This window comes from Mobula birostris, chromosome 15 (genome assembly GCF_030028105.1).
Source record: "Mobula birostris isolate sMobBir1 chromosome 15, sMobBir1.hap1, whole genome shotgun sequence".
Taxonomy (NCBI): domain Eukaryota; kingdom Metazoa; phylum Chordata; class Chondrichthyes; order Myliobatiformes; family Myliobatidae; genus Mobula; species Mobula birostris.
This window is the reverse complement of record NC_092384.1, coordinates 80,438,903-80,461,358: the sequence shown is the minus strand read 5'-3', so window position 1 is coordinate 80,461,358 and position 22,456 is coordinate 80,438,903. Positions and strand designations below refer to the sequence as shown.

The 22,456-nt window shown below is 47.0% G+C and overlaps 1 protein-coding gene and 1 non-coding gene across 2 annotated transcripts; both read right to left on the bottom strand.

The window, feature by feature from the left end:
- Nucleotides 1-1,164: 1,164 nt before the first annotated feature.
- Nucleotides 1,165-22,121, bottom strand: pdcd2l (programmed cell death 2-like). Its single transcript, XM_072279993.1, is given in 8 exon segments — nucleotides 1,165-1,334; nucleotides 10,184-10,338; nucleotides 12,979-13,092; nucleotides 14,087-14,442; nucleotides 14,894-14,951; nucleotides 15,596-15,759; nucleotides 21,944-22,054; nucleotides 22,056-22,121. Coding segments are annotated over 8 exon segments (1,155 nt in total). The 3' UTR covers nucleotides 1,165-1,203.
- trnar-acg (transfer RNA arginine (anticodon ACG)) lies at nucleotides 21,670-21,742 on the bottom strand. Its single transcript has one exon. It is a non-coding gene; the product is annotated as a tRNA-Arg (tRNA).
- Nucleotides 22,122-22,456: the final 335 nt, after the last annotated feature.

Sequence of the window (22,456 nt, the reverse complement as noted above, 5' to 3'; positions counted from 1 at the left end):
GCCTGTTGTCGGGGCCAGGGTCAAAGCGCTCAGCAGAGATGGTGCTCGGTGTCAGAGAGCTGGTCGGAGGCTCAGAGTTTTCGGATGGACTTGAGTCGGCTGTGGGCGGGTGCTTCCAGGGTGCTGCATCGGCAAATTTGCGGCGCTGGAGGTTCATGGCAGGGAGAGTTTCTCCTTTCAACCGTGTGCGTGAGACTTCTGAGAGACTTTGAGACTTTTTTTTACCGTGCCCATGGTCTGTTCTTTATCAAATTACGGTATTGCTTTGCACTGTTGTAACTTTATGTTATCATTATGTGGTTTTTGTCAGTTTTTTTTAGTCTTGGTTTGTCTTGTGTTTCTGTGATATCACACTGGAGGACCTTTATCATTTCTTAACGCATGCATTACTAAATGACAATAAAAGAGTACTGCGTGTCTTCATAATCTAAAAAAAATGTTAAGGGGAACATGAGGAAACTACTTCATTCAGGGGGTGGTGAGAGTGTGGAATGAGCTGTCAGCACAATGGTGAACACCCGGTATATTTGAACATTTAAGAGAAGTTTGGATAGGTACATGGATGGGGGGGATATGGAGGGCTATGGTCCAGGTGCAGTCTATTGGACTAGTCAGATAAATAGTTTGGCATAGACTGGATGGGCCAAAAGGCCAGTTTCATTGCTATAGCATTCTATGATACTGACTCTATGACGTTGTGCTGATCTATATAAATCTACTGCACAACTAATCTAACCCTTCCCTCCCATGCAGCCCATGCCCTGCTTTTCCATACATCTACCCAAGAGTCTCTTGTACAACTCCACTGTATCAGCTTCTGCCACCAGGTTTACAGCTCGGCTTCCCTAGCTGCTGTTCAGACTCCTTGCTGAATGGTATTGGTACACGGCACGAAAAAGGTTGTGAAGCCCCGGTTTAGAGGGATATGGGCCAAACACAGGGAATGGGACCGGCTCGGGCTGACACGGGCCAAATGCAGAGAATGGGACCGGTTCGGGCTGACACGGGCCAAATGCAGGGAATGGGACCGGCTCGGGCTGACACCGGCCAAATGCAGGGAATGGGACCGGCTCGGGCTGACACCGGCAAGTTGAGCTGAAGAGCTGGTTTCCATGCAGAGTGACTGTGGGCAGTCAGGGTCGGTCAGAAAATGGCCAAGGCAAGGCAACTTCTGATTTTTATTTAGAACGAGTTGACAGTGGGTTAACTAAAGAAGGCGGCATCTGGATCCCCCTGCACCACGGCATATTCCTCCATTGGCCTCTGGTTACCCGGAGACCAGCAACTTCTCTCACAGGTGAACACCAACACCGTCCCAAATTCCACGCTCACCTCTGCAAGAGAACAATTGTTGTTTGATTATTAATCAGAGATAGGGTTGGTCAGTTGCCATGGAGATGTCTGTCTGTCTGTATCTTGTTTTACGGCGGTTGGCATCCAGCTTAATGGTGCATTACCGCCACCCTCTGCTCCAGAATGTGCACTAGACATACATTCTAAATCCCTCCACCCAATCACACACACACACACCTACACTTCACCCTCCCATCTTTGACCATCCTAGTATCCTATTCCTGTTTATTCGTCATATTCTGTAAAAAACCCCTGTACCCCTTAAAAATGCTAAAAATACCTGGACTTGTGCTCTCTCACCCATGCCCAGCAACCCTTTTAATGTGAATTCCTGCATCCCCAACTCCCTTAATTTATTTCTCATCATCTCTCTCTGTATCCCATACTTCCTGCAACTCAGAACTACATGTTCTACTGACTCCTCTTCCTGACATTCCTCACACAATCCTGTCTGGTGTTTCCCTATCATTTTCAATGTTTTGTTTAATGCACAATGCCCCAGCCTTAACCTAGTCCACACAATTTCCTCTCTTCTGTTTCCATTACCTACCCTAGTAACTGCAACACTCTTTTGTATTTGATATAAATGCCTCCCTTTCCCCTCCCTGTCCCATCTTTCTTGCCACATTCGGTTGACTTTTTCCCAGATTACACACTTAACCTCTGCTTTACTGATACTAATGTGCATTTCCACATTCTCTTTCTTTAACACCCTCTTTGCCAACTCATCCACCCTCTCATTCCCCTTCACCCCTACATGTGCTGGAACCCATAGAAATTTTACCTGACCTCCCTGATTTGCAATCCCTGTAACTAACTGAAGGACTTCATAAAGTACATCTTGCCGACTGCTTGTGTGAAAAGACCTTAAACTTGCTAGAACGGAGGATGAATCTGAACATATCAATGCTTTGGCTTGTCTGGCTTTCTGCACCCATTGCAACGCAAACAACACCGCCAGCATCTCCACTGTAAACACTCCTAACTTATTAGATGTTCTTCTGCTGATTCCAATTTCTTTTGCTGGTATGACCACCCCAAACCCTATCACTCCTGTTGCAGGTTCCTTCGCACCATCCGTATAAATGTGAGTATAATCACTATACTTTTCCATCATATGACAGTTAAATGCATTTACCAAATCTGTTTTATATCTTTCTTTCCTTTTTACCTCTAACAAATGCCAGTCTATGTCAGGCCATACAAGCTTCCATGGAGCTACAACCGGATAAACTACTGAAGGACTTATCCTCAGATCAAATACTCCACATTCTTTCGCGATATCATTCCCTACCCGACTAAAGGTATCCCTCTGAAACCTCCCATTTTCCCAGCACTCCTGCAACACTCCTTTAGTAGGGTGAGAATCATTGTGCCCCTGCAAGTTAGCCCAGTAGTTTGCCATCAGTTGCATCCTTCTTAGTTCCAAAGGCATTATTCCCATTTCTACCTGTAGGGCTGACACTGGTGACGTTTTAAAAGCCCCACTGCACACTCTCAAGGCCTGAGCCTGAATCACATCCAGTTTCCTTATAAGAGACCTAACTGCTGATCCATATACTATATTTCCATAATCCAATACAGATCTTACTAAAGCCACATACATTCTCTTCAAAGCTGAACAACTTGCTCCCCATTCCCTACCAGTCAAACATCTCATCACATTTATTACTTTTTTACATTTCTCCTCAACTTTCCTGATATGGTCTGCCCATGTTAATCGTGAATCAAATATAACTCCCAGAAATTTAAATGATGCAACCCTTTCTAATTCAACCCCATACATCCTTAACTTCTTCCCTACCTCAACCCTTTTCCTGGTAAAAAATACAGATTGAGTTTTGTCTACTGAAAATCTACATCCCCAATCATAACCCCACTCCACCACTTCATCAATTGCTTCTTGTAGTTTCCTGATTATATGGTCCATGTTCCTACCTCTTTTCCACAAGGCCCCATCATCCGCAAACAGTGACCTACCTATATCCACTGGTACCTTTGTGAAGACATCATTGATCATAATCATGAAAAGTAACGGGCTAATCACACTACCTTGAGGTGTGCCATTTTCCACTATGTACTGTTTTGATAATTCTGATCCAATCCGAACTTGAATTTTTCTACCAAACAAAAAATCTTTAATCCAATTAAAAACTCTCCCACCAACCCCCATCTTGTGCAGTTTAATTAATAATCCTTCCTTCCACATCATATCATAGGCTTTTTCAATGTCAAAGAACACTGCCACTACTGACTCTCTATTTGCCTGGGCCTTCCTTATTTCAGTCTCTAACATAATTACTGAGTCCATGGAATTCCTTCCCTTTCTAAAACCACTCTGATAACTTGCCAGCATTCCCCTTTTCTCAAGCTCATATGATAACCTTTCTGTTATCATCCTTTCCATTATCTTACATATACTTGATGTTAATGCAATTGGTCTGTAGCTAGTGGGTTTTGACAGATCCTTGCCAGGCTTCCTTATTGGAATTACTACTGCTTCTTTCCATGCACTTGGTAATCTTCCCTCCTCCCACACTCTGTTATAAAAATGCAGCAACTTCAAGAGCGCTCCTTCTCCTAGATATTTTAGCATCACAGAGCATATCAGATCTTTCCCTGGGGAGGTTGGTCTCGATCTCTTTATTGCTCTCACCATTTCTGCTAATGTAAATAGATTATCAATTATATCATCTGTTCCTTCCCTCCTGCTTAACACACCTAGGTGTTGGTTCATTATTCTTTCCCTTCTTCAGACAAATTTTCTGAACTGTGTATCAGTACGAATGACTTGGCCATGATCTCAGCCTTATCCCTACTGGAGACTGCAGTTTCCTCCTCAGATATCATTACTGGATTGCCATGGAGATCATCCTGGCAACCGAACCAGCAACAAGGCAGGTAGAAAAATTCTGGATTTACTTTGGGGATGAAGCTGGGCAGTAGGAGTGGGGGTGCATCTATTTAATAGTGATGGTAACACAAACTTTGTGCCATCATTGGAAACAGACAGATAAAACAGTACTTGGGTGGGAAATGATTTAACAAAAAGAAATTTAAATCGGTCCGAGCAATAGGAGGCAAACCAGGAGGAGGTTCAAAGTTTGGGACCTCCCACAGGGATAAAGAGCAGCACGGTCATATCTACAACCCCTGGTTTATTGAACAGGATAGGGATGAAATGGGAAGCTTACAAAAGAGGCAGAGCAGAGTTCATCAGAGAACAGCAACTGTAGGAGTCCAATTAACAGATAGCAAAGAGGGGCCGTGAAAAACACTGGCAATGTAGAAAATCCAAAACTGTGTAATGTACATAAGTAACGGGTACAGAGAAAGGAGTGGGACTGATCGGGGATGGGAATGATTTACCCGTACATGGAGACACATGGGTGTGGGTGAGGGTGAGGGTCTTGATGAAGTCACTCAGGTCACAAGGAGGGGTGTATGAGGCAAGCTGGTGGTTGATGGTCCATGTGTGTGGCTGTGAGGGTGGGGATGATGGAGTCACTCACTAGGTGGCTGACTTCCATTATTTAGAGATACAACGTGGCAGTGGGCTGTCCCGGCCCAACCAGCCCACACTGCTCAGTTACACCCATGTAAATAATTATGCTAATAACCCCTACGTCTTTGGACTGTGTGAGGAAATCTGTGTGCTCACGGAGAGAATGTACAAACTCCTTACACACAGCGGTGATAATTGTACCCAGGTCAGTGGCACTGTTATGGTGTTACACCGGCTACTGGATGAATCAAAGGTGAACTGAAAGTTGGGTCTGACTAACACAAAGTTCAGAAACACAGTGAGAGGAATCAATCACAGCGACCGTCATCCACTGGGTTCACAGCTCTCGAGCTGTGACACGTTGCAGATCCATCAAACCACACTTGGAGAATTTTATGTTCAATTCTGGTTGCCTCATTATAGAAAGGATATGGAAGCTTTAGAAAGTGTGCAGAGGAGATTTACCAGGATGTTACCATGTCTTGTGAGCATAGGTGAGTGAGCTAAAACGTTTTGGAGAGAAGGAGGTGACGATAGAGATGTGCAGAATAATAGGAGGTGTAGATAGAGTGGGCAGACAGAGACTTTTTCCCACGTACAACTGGCTAGTAAAAGCAGGCATTGTTTTAGGGTGATTGGGGGATGTCAGAGGTAAGTTTGTTTTTACACAGAGTGGGGGGTTTGTGGAACATGTTGTCAGGGTGGTGCTAGAAGCAGAGACTCTTCAAAAGGATCAGGAATGAAAGAAAAATGGAGAGCTACATGGGACAGGTGGATGAGATTCATGTTGGAGTAGGTTAATAGCGTTCAAGACTGTTTAGTGCCATTCCCAGTACACAAATGTAAAGGAGAATTAAATAATTGCTACCCCGGATCCAATACTGCACAAAAAAACACAATCAGATAAAGAACATAAAAATGAGAATAAAATACAATAAATACATATGATAGCTTATATAAAATATAGACTGATTGTATGTCCATAAAGTGACGCTTGGCACAGGAGTGTCTGTACATAAGGTGACTGGCGGGAAATGATAAAGTAGTGGTGGTTGGGGGTGTGGAGAGGTGGGTCAGTGGGTGGAGGTGTTGATCAGCCTTACTACTTGGGGAAAGTAACTGTTTTTGAGTTTAGTGGTCCTGGTGTGGATGCTCCCTCCCTGATGGGAGTGGGACAAACAGTCCTTGAGCAGGGTGGGTGGGATCCTTCATGATGTTACTGACCCTGCTCTTGTACCTCTGTCCTTGATGGTAGGTAGGCTGCTGCCAGTGATGTGTTGGACAGTTTTGACCACCCATTGTAGAGCTTGACCGCTGCAGACACGACATTGTGGGCTGAAGGGCCTGTGCCAGTCTATATTCTATACCCCCCCCCCCCCACCAATATCACATTTCATTCTCAGCTGTGAGGGAGCTCAGTGACTGAAGCCCCAGTGCAGGACAATGTCAGTCCCAATACCCACCCTCCCCATCTCAGGCCTGAACCTCTAGCCTCCTACAGTAAGACTGGCACTCCTTGATCTGTACACGTCATCATTGCATCGTAGGCTGCTAAAAGTTTGGCACATTTCATACACAAAGGCCCATGCTGGCTTCCAGTACAGAGAACAGTCCCCTTTCCCCCTCATCCCTAGTCTGCTGTACTTCTACAACATGCTCTCTCTCCCAGGCCATCACACAAATCAACACAACAGTTCAGCACATCTTTGTATGTGGCAGCAGGCACACCACTTCCAACAGGCGGGCTAGACCAGCTGAGGGTAGCCGGCGGGCTTCAAACCCCGGTGAGATAAGGACACGCCTGTACTAACACGTGAAATCAGCTCTGGCGGACTGGGTGGATGAGATCTACTGTGAGATCCAACGGCAGGAAGGTGGCTCTGCAATGCTCCATGGAGAGCGAAGAGCTTGACAAGGCACATCAGTCACGGTCATCCACGACAACCAAAAAAGGTCCCAGTTGTGACCAGCACTCATGCCACTGGGCCCAGACTTTTGAGGTCGAGGGAGAGGAACTGCCCCAGTACAATGGTTTTTCCACTTTAAAAACTCTCCTGCACAGGTTTCCTGTCATCGCCAGATACAATGGACGACCAACAACACAGCACAGGATCAGACCCTTCATGTCTATACCGACCACAGTGCACATGGTCTCTATCCCTCCATTCCCTGCCTGTTCAGAGGCATGCTGTGGTGATAGGGGATTCTCTGGTTAGGGAGGTTCTGTGTGTGAGAACACAATTCCCAGTTGGCATGTGGCCGCCTGGGTGCTAGGGTACAGCATATCTCAGTGGAGTCCTCAGCATTCTTACATGGGAGGGTGAACAGTCAGAATGACATGGGTAAGATAAGTCTGGAGATTCTGCAAAGTTAAAGGGCAGGACCTCCAGGATTATGACCTCAGGATTGCTACCCGTGCCACGTGCTAGTGAGACCAGAACTAGAAGGTTTAATACATGGTTAAGGAGTTGGTGTAGGAGGGAGGTCATAAGATTTTTGGATCATTGGGCTCTCTTCTAGGGAAGGTGGGACTGTACGGAAGAGATTGTTTGCACCTGAACTGCAGGAGGACTAATATCCCAGTAGGAAGGTTTGTAATGCTGCACAGTGGGATTTAAACTAGAGTTGCAGGAGATGGGAACCGGAGTGCCAGAACAGTTAGTAGAGAGGTTGTGGAGGCAGATGTTGCTAAGACTTCAAAATTAGGAATCAAAATGTTGAGCACGGTGTGACTAGTGTCCTGAGCTATCTATATTTCAATGCAAGAAGTATCATAGGAAAGGCGGATAACAGTGCTGAAGATGAGGTAGCTGGTTTACAAACAGAGGTAATGTGTAGTGAGGAGAGGCTGTAGATAGGGCAAAATTGTAGTCAACAGGATGAGTTGCAATGTAAAAGGTGGACAATATTGAAAAGGGTGAATGCAGGACTTAAGGTGTTGTATTTGAATGTGCTCAATATACAGAATAATGTAGATGAACTTGCAGCACAGTTGCAGACTGGCAGGTATGATATTGTAGGAATCACCAAATCATGGCTGAAAGATTATAGCTGGGAGCTTTATGTCCAAGAATACACATTGTATCGAAAGGATAAGCAGGAAGGCAGAGGGGATGGTGTTGCTTTGTTGATAAAAAATGAAATCAAATCATTGGAGAGAGGTGACGGGGGTCAGAAGGTGTTGAATCATTGTAAATAGAACTAAGTAACTGCAAGAGTAAAAAGACCCTAATGGGAGTTGTATACAGACCCCCCCACCCCAAACAGTAGTAAGGATATGGTCTACAAATTACAACGGGAGATAGAAAATGCATGCCGAAAGGGCAATGTTACAATAGTCAAGGGGAATTTCAATATGCAGGTAGACCGGAAAAATCAGGCTGATGCTGGATTACAGGAGAGCGAATTTCTAGATTGCCTATGAGGTGGCTTTTTAGGATTGGGAAATTTTTTAAAAAATCAACAGAAGGAAACTAAAAAAAAGTAATTAAAAAGGTAAAGATGAATATGAAATTACGCTAGCCAATAATATTAAAGAGGATATCAAAAGTTTCTTCAGAAACACAAAGTGTAAAAGAGAGGCGGGAATGGACATCAGACCACTGGAAATTGATGCTGGAGAGATAGTAATGGGGAACAATGAAATAGTGGACGAACTGAACAAGTATTTTGCATCAGTCTTCACTATGGAAGACACTAGCGGTATGTTGTAAGTTCCAGGTGCCGGGGGCATGAAGTGCGTGAAGTTACCATAACTAGAGAGATGGTTCTTGGGAAACTGAAAGGTCTGAAGGGAGATAAATCACCATCAGCAGATGGTGTACACGCCAGAGTTTTCAACGAGGGGGCTGAAGGGATTGTGGAGGCACTAGTAATGATCTTTCAAAAATCACTAGATTCTGGAATGGTTCTAGAGGATTGGAAAATTGCAAATGTCACTCCACACCTCAAGAAGGGAGCGAGGCAGAAGAAAGGAAATTATAGACTAGTTAGTCTGACTTCTGATTGGGAAGATGTTGGAGTCAATTGTTAAGGATGTGATTTTGGGGTATTTTGCCATACGTGATAAAATAATCCGTAGTCAGCATGGTTTCCTCGAGGAAAGATCTTGCCTGGCAAATCTGTTGGAATTCTTTGAAGAAATAACAAGCAGGATAGACAAAGGAGAATCGGTTGATGTTGTGTATTTGGATTTTCGGAAGGCCTTTGACAAGGTGCAACACAGGAATCTGCTTAACAAGCTACGAGCCCATGGTATTACAAGAACGATTCTAGCATGGATAAAACATTGGCTGACTGGTAGAAGGCAAAGAGTGGGAATAAAAGGAGCCTTTTGTGGTTGGCTACCAGTGACTAGTGGTGTTCCTTGGGTGTTCCTTGATTCCTTTTATATTATATGTCAATGATTTGGATGATGGAATTGATGGCTTTGTTGCAAAGTTTGCAGACAATACAAAGATAGGTGGAGGTGCACCTAGTTTTGAGGAAGTAGAGAGGCTACAGAAGGACAGAGAGATTAAGAGAATGGGTAAAGAAGTGGCAGATGGAATACAGTGTCGGGAAGTGTATGGTCATGCAATTTGGTAGATGAAATGAGAGGGTTGACTATTTGCTAAATGGAAAGAAAGTACAAAAAAGATGCATAAAGGGAGTTGGGAGTCCTTGTGCAGGATTCCCTAAGGATTAATTTGCAGGTTAAGTCTGTGGTGAGGAAGGCAAACATGAAGTTAACATTCATTTGAAGAGGACTACGCAGGTTGTCAGTGTTGTTAAGAAGTGTATGGTGTGTTGGCCTTCATCAACCATGGGATTGAGTTCAAGAGCCGTGAGGTAACTATACAGTTATAGAAGCCCTTGGTTAGACCCCACTTGGAATAATCTGTTCAGTCTGGTCACCACACTACAGGAAGGATGTGGAAACCATAGAAAGGGTGCACAGGAGATTTACGAGGATGTTGCCTGTATTGAGGAGCATGCCTTATGAAAATAGATTGAGTGAACTTGGCCTTTTCTCCTTGGAGCAACGGAGGATGAGAGGTGACTTGATAGAGGTGTATAAGATGATAAGAAGCATTGATGCCCCTTCATTCTTCTAAACTCCAGTGAGTACAGGCCCAGCACCACACATTAACCCTATCATTCTCAAGAACCTCCTCTAGACCCTCTCCAAGCCACGAGGATTCTGTAGCTTGAGTCATAGTCATTTCCATTTCAGATTTAAGACTGGAGTTTCAGGTTCAACTAGATCACATTTTTGTACTGAACTATCAAATTATGATCACTCTTCCCCAAATGCCCATTAACTATTATGGTTGCGATCTCTACCTTTGTTGTCTGTGCTCCTCAATAGACTGACCAGGGCCGGCATCAGCTGGAACTCAAAGACTCTGCGGCCACCACAGTTCTCACAGGTGGGAATGTCCCAGTCCTTTCCAACTGGGAGAGGGGATATCAGTAACGGCTGGCCACTCCAGGAATACCTGTAAGGACGGATTCAACACAGCGATTATACAGTTCGATGAACAACACAACTCAAAACCACAACATGCATTTATATAGCACCCGTATAGTGGCCCGAACTGCTTCACAGTGTCTCATCAAACACATTAGCAGAATAGGCCATTCGGCATCTTGTATGAAGACTACACCTGACCTTTTAGCTCAGCACCACTTCCCCGCACACACCCTTACACCCAGCTCCTCAACCCACAGAATAACACCAAGAGACAAGGACAGAGTCAGGGGCAGACCAAGATGTGGAAGCTTTAGAGAGGGTGCAGAGATTTACCAGGATGCTGCCTGGATTAGATTTTCCTATTGACTCCCAAGATCAATCTAACCCTTCCCTTCCACATAACCCTATATTTTTCTGTTATCCATATGCCTATCTAAGAGTTTCTTAAAGGTCCCTAATGTATTTGCCTCCACCATTACCCCGGGCAGGGTGTTCCATTCACCCTCATTCTGTGTAAAACATATCCCTTGATGTCATAGTCATAGTCACAGTCATACTTTATTGATCCTGGGGAAAATTGGTTTTCGTCACAGTTGTATCCCCCTCCTTTCCTCCAATCACATTAAAACTAAGCCCTTGTCTATTAGCTGTATCCATCTTGGGAAAAAGTCTCTGACTGTCCACTCTGTCACCTTGTGCATCTCTGTCAACTCACCTATCACCCTCCTTTGCTCCAAAGATTAAAACCCTAACTCATGCAACCCATCCTCATATGACTTAACTCTCTAATCCAAGCACCATCCTGGTGAATCTCCTCTGCACCCCCTCTAAAGCTTCCACATCTTTCCTATAATGACGGGACCAGAACTGAACACAACACTCCAAGGGTGGTCTAGCCAGGGTTTTATAGATCTGCAACATTACCTTGCGGCTGTTGAACTCAATCCCGACTAACGAAGGCCACACAACACTCCTTCTTCACCATCCCATCAACATGCTCTGCAGCCTTGAGGGATCCCTCTGTCCCTCCACACTGCTGAGAATCCTGCCATTAACCCTGTACTCTGCCTTAATGCTCAAACTTCTAAAGTTTTCACTTCACACTTTTCTGGATTGAACTCGACCTGCCTCTTCTCAACCCAGTTCTGTACCCTATAATGTCCAGGTAACTTATGACAATCTATAACACCACCAAACTTTGTGTCATCTACAGCTTACTAACCCCACCCCCTTGCCCTTCCTCACCCAGTCATTTATAAAAATCACAAAGAGCAGGGGTCCTAGAACAACTGCCTACCCTGTATGTGTCCCTAATAATTTCAGATACCTCTATCACCACCCCTTAGGCTCCTCCATTCCGGGGAAAACAATCCCATACTCTCCTGGTCACTGGAATTTCCCATTCTGGGAATGCAGATTGGGGCTACTGGTAACTGACCACATAGTCCCAACTGGGAATACAGATCGTCAGTTACCAGTAGCCCCACGCAGACCCAACTGGGAATACAGATCGTCAGTTACCAGTAGCCCCACACAGTCCCAACTGGGAATACAGATCGTCAGTTACCAGTAGCCCCACACAGTCCCAACTGGGAATACAGATCGTCAGTTACCAGTAGCCCCACACAGTCCCAACTGGGAACGCAGATCGTCAGTTACCAGTAGCCCCACGCAGTCCCAACTGGGAACGCAGATTGTCAGTTACCAGTAGCCCCACGCAGTCCCAACTGGGAACGCAGATTGTCAGTTACCAGTAGCCCCACGCAGTCCCAACTGGGAACGCAGATCGTCAGTTACCAGTAGCCCCACGCAGACCCAACTGGGAACGCAGATCGTCAGTTACCAGTAGCCCCACGCAGACCCAACTGGGAACGCAGATCGTCAGTTACCAGTAGCCCCACGCAGACCCAACTGGGAACGCAGATCGTCAGTTACCAGTAGCCCCACGCAGTCCCAACTGGGAACGCAGATCGTCAGTTACCAGTAGCCCCACGCAGTCCCAACTGGGAACGCAGATCGTCAGTTACCAGTAGCCCCACGCAGACCCAACTGGGAACGCAGATCGTCAGTTACCAGTAGCCCCACGCAGACCCAACTGGGAACGCAGATCGTCAGTTACCAGTAGCCCCACGCAGACCCAACTGGGAACGCAGATCGTCAGTTACCAGTAGCCCCACGCAGTCCCAACTGGGAACGCAGATCGTCAGTTACCAGTAGCCCCACGCAGACCCAACTGGGAACGCAGATCGTCAGTTACCAGTAGCCCCACGCAGACCCAACTGGGAACGCAGATCGTCAGTTACCAGTAGCCCCACGCAGACCCAACTGGGAACGCAGATCGTCAGTTACCAGTAGCCCCACGCAGACCCAACTGGGAACGCAGATCGTCAGTTACCAGTAGCCCCACGCAGACCCAACTGGGAACGCAGATCGTCAGTTACCAGTAGCCCCACGCAGTCCCAACTGGGAACACAGATCGTCAGTTACCAGTAGCCCCACGCAGACCCAGTCCCCAGCTCAGCCAACACCAATCCGTCAGACATTTCATTGCATCGAGGCGCAATCAACCTGATTTCATAGTGAGTGAAGTCTTGCTGTGCCTCTCAGTCTGAGGAACCAGCAGCCAGCCTTGGATCAGGATAGGGGGTGGGGGAGGTCAGCATACCGTAAAATCTGCTCAGGACAGCTGGCAATTTGCTTCATGAATTTGACAAACACCGTGTCTCCATGTCGGACTTCTCCCTTCTCGTAGGCCTCTGCGACAGCACCATCTCCTCCGCTGGGGAGAGTCAAACCGTCACTTGGGCTACAGAGTCCACTCTCATTAACGTTGCCTCCCCCAGCAACTCCTCCCCCCCGCCAGTGTGACCCCCCCCTCCCACCATGATACCATCTCTCTCCCACCCACCCCTGCAGTGCGACCTTCTTTCCCACCTCAGCATCATCCCTCCCCACGCAGTGATCCCCTCCCATCACAGCACCATCCCTCCCCTCCCAACGTGGCACTGTCCTTCCCCCCTCCCACCATGGCACACCGAGACCGCCAGTAGTTCGTGGATGAGGCTGAGGCCTCGCTCAGTTGGAGTCAAACAAGGATGTTGTATCCCAGCTGTCAGACCCAAGCCAGTGCTCAAGCCAGGGCAGTCCAATGTGGAGAGCAAGCTGTTGCCCATGTATCAGGCTCGCCCTCTCCACACAGCTGACACAGCCAAAGGAACGGCAGAGACCGATACAGCTTGATACCAGTGACGTCACAGGGGTTGTCAGTCAGCATTGAACTCAACGTAGGACTGCCTCAGGGACTCCAGCTCCGGATTTTCCCTCGGGGTTTACTCCCAAAATCTTCCCATGACTGGGTGAAGCCAGAAGACAGCGGAGGTTTGAGATCAGGGTTTTCTTTCTCCTAGCTGAGCTGCCAACCACGGCTAACGAGCCCATCTGCCTGAAGCGACTGGTCTTAAGGCGCCAGTAACCTGCCTTTGCCCCTTTTGTCAGTAGAAATGGTTCCCATGGGGTTAGTAGCCAAACCACACATGAAGGTCAGGAGCTAGACTTGGTTGTCAAAGGCCATTTGAGATGCACGCCATTGGGAGAGTTTAGTAGGCAGTGGGAGCTTATCCCCACTACCATCCCCGGCTATAACAACCTTAAGGAACCAGCGGCTGTGTTCCTGTAGATTTCAGCATCTGCTGTCTCTTGTGTCACCTGTACTTCTCACACTAACTGACCCCAAAACCAGTTCCCTTCCCCCATCCCCTGGGAGAGATCCTCACCCAGCAGCAGGGGTCTGCCCTGGAATCACTCCCTCCCTCCCCTGGTACTCGTGCAGCAGTTCCTCTTCATGGGTGAGAGGAGGCTGCTCGACCAGGTTCTCCTCCAGCACTGCGATGTAGAATGGCTGGAATCCGGGCACCAGTGCAGCAGGGCGCACCGTGCCCTCCTCGTCCCGCAGACTCAGCCTCTGCAGCCGGCCCGTCTGCTCGTCTGCGTCTGTGTCTGTCTCTGCATCTGGCTCAAGGGATGGGGTCCCAGACGTCCCAGGACATAGGGAGCCCACTGCAGCCAAGTCTTCGGTACCCCAGTCATCTGCACCCTCACACCAGTCTGTCGGGACAGCAGCCGGCTTCGTCTGTGGGGGAACAGGCAGCAACGTTATCCTATCCGGAATGTTCTTCAGCTGGGGGGAGAGGGTGGGGGGAAAGGGGCATAATTCCAACACACTCATCTCTGCGTGGGAGGAGTGGCACGGATAAAGGAGGGAGTGGGGGAGAGAGCAGAATGAGGGAGAGGGGAAATGGAGAAAGAGAGGCTGCTACGGTGACTGTGGGAATAGAGAGGGGGAGGGATGGGAGAGGAAGAGAATGGGCAGCAGGAGAGAGAAGGGGTGTAGATATGTAAAGAGAGGAGGAAGGGGTAGGGGGAGAGCAAGAAGAGAGGGAAAATGGAAAGAGAGATGGGTTGCTAAGATGACCATAGGAATAGAGAGGGGTCAGGAGGAGGGAAGAGGGAGAGGGGAGAGAGAGGGGGAAGGAAATAAGGATCAGACAGAGGGCTGGGAAGAGAGGGAGAGGAGTTCTCACCTCCGCTGCTCTCTGGCGACACACGGTCTCCTCACACTGGGAGCGCAGAACCTTCCAGCTGTAGGGCAGAGGGGGTGAGTCAGTGGAATGTACACTGTCCCCCTCCCACACTGTCCCAACAGCCCCATCCCTTCCTCCCTCCTGATCCTGGTCAGCGGATGGTGCAGGCAAAGGCAGAGCGGGGGTTCCTGACACACATTCATCCATTCCTCCCCCCGACCCGCTCCCACACCCCTCACAGAGCATTGGAACTGAGGGAATTTCGAGGGTCAGAGGGAGGAAAACAGTGGAGAACGGGAGGAGAGAGAGCGGTTGTCGCCATGGGCACGTGGGCTGTTACAGCAGAGTGGGCAGCGACAGTGGCATGGCAGCACAGGCTGAAAGATGAGATTTATGGAAAAGAGATGGATAGAGAGGCAGAGAGCGATAACATATGGGGCAAGGAGAGAGGGGCGATAATGTATATCTACACAAGTACATCGAGAGTAAGCAACAGCAGAATTCTGAATAAAACGGTAGATATGCGGGGGCAGTGTAGTAAGGTGTAAGGTCATAATGAGGTTATGAGGTCAAGGGTGCGACTTGTCCGAAGGCAGATTTAAGACAGCACTGTGCAGGAAGACAGTAAAGTGCCTGGACCACTGTTGCCAGCACAGGGTGATCGTTCTAGCGGGTGTCAGTGCTGAGGAGATGACAACCCACCTCTCACTCCTCCCCCAGCAGCCGGGCTGGAGGCAAGCCCACACGTTGAGGGTCCGATGGTAGGATGAGCCCTCCAAGGGGCAGTACACCTGTACCAGGTGAGCCAGGAAGTCAGTGCAGACATGGCAGTGAGGACATTCCAGGGTTACGCCAGGGACCCCGTCCTGCGGAAGGAACAAGACACCGTGTCACGGTCCTGAACCAGCACAGGCCATTCAGCCCATCAATGCCACTATAGACTCAGTCAGCTCCATCACAGCCACAATTCACCCCACCATCGAGGACAATGTTACAGTCGGTGTCTCACAAAAATGCCATCCATCATTAAAGGGCCTCCAGAGAAAACAGCTTAAGTTTATAGAACCATAGAAACTACAGCACAGAAACAGGCCTTTTGGCCCTTCTTGGCTGTGCTGAACCATTTTCTGCCTAGTCCCACTGACCTGCACACGGACCATATCCCTCCATACACCTCACATCCATGTATCTGTCAATTTATTCTTAAATGTTAAAAAAGAACCCACATTTACCACCTCATCTGGCAGCTCATTCCATACTCCCACCACTCTCTGTGTGAAGTAGCCTTCCCCAATGTTCCCTTTAAATTTTTCCCCCCTCACCCTTAACCCATGTCCTCTGGTTTTTTTTCTCCCCTTGCCTCAGTGGAAAAAGCCTGCTTGTATTCACTCTATCTATACCCATCATAATTTTATATACCTCTATCAAATCTCCCCTCATTCTTCTATGCTCCAGGGAATAAAGTCCTAACCTATTCAACCTTTCTCTGTAACTGAGTTTCTCAAGTCCCGGCAACATCCTTGTAAACCTTCTCTGCACTCTTTCAACCTTATTTATATCCTTCCTGTAATTTGGTGACCAAAACTGAACACAATACTCCAGATTCGGCCTCACCAATGCCTTATACAACCTCATCATAACATTCCAGCTCTTATACTCAATACTTCGATTAATAAAGGTCAATGTACCAAAAGCTCTCTTTACGACCCTATCTACCTGTGACGCCACTTTTAGGGAATTTTGTATCTGTATTCCCAGATCCCTCTGTTCTACTGCACTCCTCAGTGCCTTACCATTAACCCTGTATGTTCTACGTTGGTTTGTCCTTCCAACATGCAATACCTCACACTTGTCAGTATTAAACTCCATCTGCCATTTTTCAGCCCATTTTTCCAGCTGGTCCAAGTCCCTCTGCAGGCTCTGAAAACCTTCCTCACTGTCTACTACACCTCCAATCTTTGTATCATCAGCAAACTTGCTGATCCAATTTACCACATTATCATCCAGATCATTGATATAGATGACAAATAACAATGGACCCAGCACTGATCCCTGTGGCACACCACTAGTCACAGGCCTCCACTCGGAGATGCAATTCTCTACCACCACTCTTTGGCTTCTTCCATTGAGCCAACGTCTAATCCAATTTACCACCTCTCCATGTATACCCAGCGACTGAATTTTCCTAACTAACCTCCCATGCGGGACCTTGTCAAAGGCCTTACTGAGGTCCATGTAGACAATATCCACTGCCTTCCCTTCATCCACTTTCCTGGTAACCTCCTCGAAAAACTCCATTACATTGGTCAAATATGACCTACCACACACAAAGCCATGTTGACTCTCCCTAATAAGTCCCTGTCTATCCAAATACTTGTAGATTCTGTCTCTTAGTACTCCCTCCAATAACTTACCTACTACCGACGTTAAACTCACCGGCCTATAATTTTTTCCTTTTTTAAACAACGGAACAACATGAGCCACTCTCCAATCCTCCGGCACCTCACCTGTAGACAGCGACATTTTAAATATTTCTGCCAGGGCCCCCGCAATTTCAACACTAGTCTCCTTCAGGGTCCGAGGGGACACCCTGTCAGGTCCCAGGGATTTATCCACTTTAAGTTTCCTTAGCAAATACAGACGCAAAAAACCTATTTAAGATCTCCCCCATTTTCTTTGGTTCCGCACATAGCTGACCACTCTGATCTTCAAGACGACCAATTTTATCCCTTACAATCCTTTTGCTCTTAATATACCTGTAAAAGCTCATTGGATTATCCTTCACTTTGACTGCCAAGGCAACCCCATGTCCTCTTTTAGCCCTCCTGATTTCTTTCTTAAGTATTTTCTTGCACTTCCTATATTTCTCAAGCACCTTATTTACTCCCTGCTTCCTATACATGTCATACAACTCCCTCTTCTTCTTTATCAGAGTTGCAATATCCCTTGAGAACCAAGGTTCCTTTTTCCTATTCACTTTGCCTTTAATCCTGACAGGAACATACAAATTCTGCACTCTCAAAATTTCTCCTTTGAAGGCTTCCCACCTACCGATCACATCCTTGCCAGAGAACAACCTGTCTCAATCCACGCTTTTTAGATCCTTTCTCATTTCTTCAAATTTGGCCTTCTTCCAGTTCAGAACCTCAACCCTAGGACCAGATCTATCCTTGTCCATGATCAAATTGAAACTAATGGTGTTATGATCACTGGAACCAAAGTTCTCCCCTACACAGACTTCTGTCACTTGCCCTAATTCATTTCCTAACAGGAGATCCAATATTGCATCCCCTCTAGTTGGTCCCTCTACATATTGATTTAGAAAACTTTCCTGAACACATTTTACGAACTCTAAACCATCTAGACCCCTAACAGTATGGGAATCCCAATCAATGTATGGAAAATTAAAATCCCCTACCACTACAACTTTATGTTTCCTGCAGTTGCCTGCTATCTCTCTGCAGATTTGCTATTCCAAGTCTCGTTGACTATTGGGTGGTCTGTAATACAATCCCACTAATGTGGCCATACCTTTCTTGTTTCTCAGCTCCACCCATAAGGACTCAGTAGACAAGCCCTCTAATCTGTCCTGCCTGAGCACTGCTGTAATATTTTCCCTAACAAGCAATGCTACTCCCCCACCTTTCATTCCTCTGCCTCGATCACATCTGAAACATCGGAACCCTGGAATATTAAGCTGCCAGTCCTGCCCCTCCTATAGCCAAGTTTCACTAATTGCTATAACAACCTCTCGTTTTGGCATATGCTCTCTAATCCAGGCAGCATCCTGGTAAATCTCTTCTGCACCTCTCTAAAGCCTCAACGTCCTTCCTATAGTGGGGAGACCAGAATTGTACACAGCGCTCCAAGTACGGCCTAACTAGAATTTTATTAACATCCTGACAATGTATTTATTTATTTATTAATTAAGATACAGCACAGAACAGACCATTCTGGCCCTGTGAGCCATGCTGCCTAGCAACCCCTGACTTAACCCAGACTAATCACGGGACAATTTACAACGACCAATGACTGGTACGGCTTTGGATTGTGGGAGGAAACCAGAGCACCTGGAGGTAACCCACGCAGTCACGGGGAGAACATACAAACTTCTTATGTTGGGAATGCGTGGGAATTGAACCTGTTCACTGGTACTGTAAAACATTGTGCTAGCCACTACATTGCTTTACTGTGAACTCAGTTCCTAAACTAATAAAGGCCAGACATGCGTGCCGAAACACCCCATCAACCATGGGAGCTATGAACTTGGACCCCAAGGTCCCTCTGCTCATCAACAATGTAAAGTCTTGCCATTGTCGGTGTAGTCTCCCTCTACATTTGATCTTCCAAAGCTCAACACTTCACACTCGCCTGCATGAAACTCCATCTGCCATTTCTCCACCCATATCTGCCACTGGTCATTTATATACATCACAAACAGTGGAGGTCCCTGTGGAACATCACTAATCAAAGATTCAAAGTACCGCTGGGTTCAGTGCTGGGACTGCAGCTGTTTACAATATATATTAATGATTTAGATGAGGGAATTAATAGTAACATTAGCAAATTTGCCGATGACACAAAGCTCGGAGGCAGTGTGAAATGTGAGGAGGATGTTATGAGAATGCAGGGTGACTTGGACAGGCTGGGCGAGTGGGCAGATGCATGGCAGATGCAGTTTAATGTAGATAAATGTGAGGTTATCCACTTTGGTGGTAAGAACGGGAAGGCAGATTATTATCTAAATGGAGTCAAGTTAGGAAAAGGGGAAGCACAACGAGATCTAGGTGTTCTTGTACATCAGTCACTGAAAGTAAGCATGCAAGTACAGCAGGCAGTGAAAAAAGCTAATGGCATGCTGGCCTTCATAACAAGGGGAATTGAGTATAAGAGCAAAGAGGTCTTTCTGCAGCTGTACAGGGCCCTGGTGAGACCACACCTGGAGTACTGTGTGCAGTTTTGGTCTCCAAATTTGAGGAAGGATATTCTTGCTATTGAGGGAGTGCAGCGTAGGTTCACAAGGTTAATTCCCGGGATGGCGGGACTGTCATATGTCGAAAGATTGGAGCGACTGGGCTTGTATACTCTGGAATTTAGAAGGTTGAGAGGGGATCTTATTGAAACATATAAGATTATTAAGGGATTGGACACGCTGCAGGCAGGAAGCATATTCCCGCTGATAGGTGAGTCCAGAACCAGAAGCCACAGTTTAAGAATTAGGGGTAGGCCATTTAGAACGGAGTTGAGGAAAAACTTTTTCACCCAGAGAGTGGTGGATATATGGAATGCTCTGCCCCAGAAGGTTGTGGAGGCCAAGTCTCTGGATGCTTTCAAAAAAGAGATGGATAGAGCTCTTAAAGATAGCGGAATCAAAGGTTATGGGGATAAGGCAGGAACTGAATACTGACTGTGGGTGATCAGCCATGATCACAGTGAATGGCGGTGCTGGCTCAAGGGGCTGAATGGCCTACTCCTGCATCTATTGTCTATTGTCAAAGTACATTGATTATCATTATACACAGCATACAACCCTCAGGTTTGTCTTTCCACAGACAGCCATGAAACAGAGCAACAGCATGGAACCCGTTCAAAGAAAACATCAAACACCCAATGGGCAAAAGAAACACGGATGGTGAAAAACGAGCAAATAACAAGTAGCATATTAAACATCAAATCGCAGAGACCTTGAAACAGTTTAGTTCACAGACCTCTGGTCCAGCTAAAATATACCCACTGCTCACTACCCGGTCTCCTTTAGACAAGCCAAAAAGCCAATTCACCATGGAGGCCATGCATCTAACTCAACTGGATTAACCTCCCATGAGGGACTTCCTCATGGCAGCTTCCTAAAGTTCACGTAGACAATATCCACAGATCTAACCTTCATCAATCACTCTCATCACTTTGTCAAAGAAGTCACGTTAGTAAGACAAGACTTGTCCCGGACAAAGCCATGCTGGCTGTCCTTAATGAGGCCAAGCATGTCCACCCTTTCCATACAGATCATACCCTCCAGTCCGGGTAGCATCTCGTTTATTGTCATGTGCATACGTACCCAGGGTACAAATGTCGTGACAAATAACAATCAAATACTTCTTCAAGAGGCAGCAGCCATCTTTCCCCAGGACATGCCCTCTTCTCGTTGTTACCATCAACCTCAGCGTTTCAGGGACAGCTTTCGTTCCGCCATCAGGTTTCTGAATGGACAACGAACCCATGAACACTAACTACCTCACTGCAGTACTTTGCTCTTTTTTTGGCACTCGCTGCCTATTTATTTTTATTATTTTGTGTTGTAACTCATTGTAATTCAATTTTATGTTGGTACTGCTGCCGCAAAACAACACCTTTCACGACACGTCAGTGATGTATGATAAACCTGATTCTGAAATGCTGCCAAGTCTACCTTGTTAGCTGTGCTTTATTCTCGTAACTTTTAGTAATGTTACTGCTGATACAGCACATAACCGACCAACGAGTGGTTCTGCTGCGGCAAAACATCACATTTTAAGAAGTCAGTGATAATAAACGAGATTCAAGACAAGTTTTTAGTATAAATTGTACATGTAACAACAATAATCCAATTTAACAAGCATGCTTCTATTTAAAAAGAAATCTACTCTTTCAATATTAGACAGAATGCGAGCTTCACAATAGATATGAGAATAAACCAATTTATCGTTTCAAACATGCCGCTATTTAAAAATAGTAATCTACTCTACTTCCAGTATTAAAAGGGGATTTGTGGATTTAATTTTAAGGGATGGTAAAAGTTCCGAGCCAGCCAGGAGTCGAACCTGGAATCTTCTGATCCGTAGTCAGACGCGTTATCCATTGCGCCACTGGCCCGACTGGGGAGGGTCCGCCGCCGCCACCCTTAGGAGCCGACTTCGTGCTCGAGCCACGCCTGCGTCAGCGCCGGCGCCCGAACATGCGCAGTGTGGCGCAGACCCCACGGCGAGGAGGAGCCGCGCTGCTGCCGCCTCTCTCTTAGCCCGGCCCTTCTCTTCCCCGGTCCCCGCCCGCCCGGCCGCCGGCCCAGTCTCTCACCGCTCGCCCTCCTGCCTTGCTGGTGTCCCAGGAGCAGCGGCTGCCCTCCTCCACCGCCGCGTCTCGGATACCCAGCAGGACGGGCCGTGGCGCCGCGCTCATGCTGGTTGGGGGACAGCGAAAAGGGCGGTGCGGGTTCGAATCCCGCCTCCTCCGCTTCCGCTGCCCCTTTTATCATCTCAGTCACCCTGCGCTGCCGTTACAATCATTACTTTTGCACAACGTTTCATTTAAAATAAATAAGGATTTATTTTTGGTCTTCTGCGCTACTTTCACAGCCCACGTGGGTGGCTAACGGGACATAGCTTGATTGACACGTCGTCTACCCAGGGCGGCCTAGTCCTTTCCCCCGGTGAAATCAGAGGCCGTTCGCTCCTACACTGGCTGATGGCGTTCAATCCAAGTATTGCAGGCTGCGCCCTTTCAATTCCTAGGGGGTGTCCGGCAGCTCAACTACACTAGAAGTTTGAGGAGACTTGGAATATCACCAAAGACCGTACAGATGGACTGTGC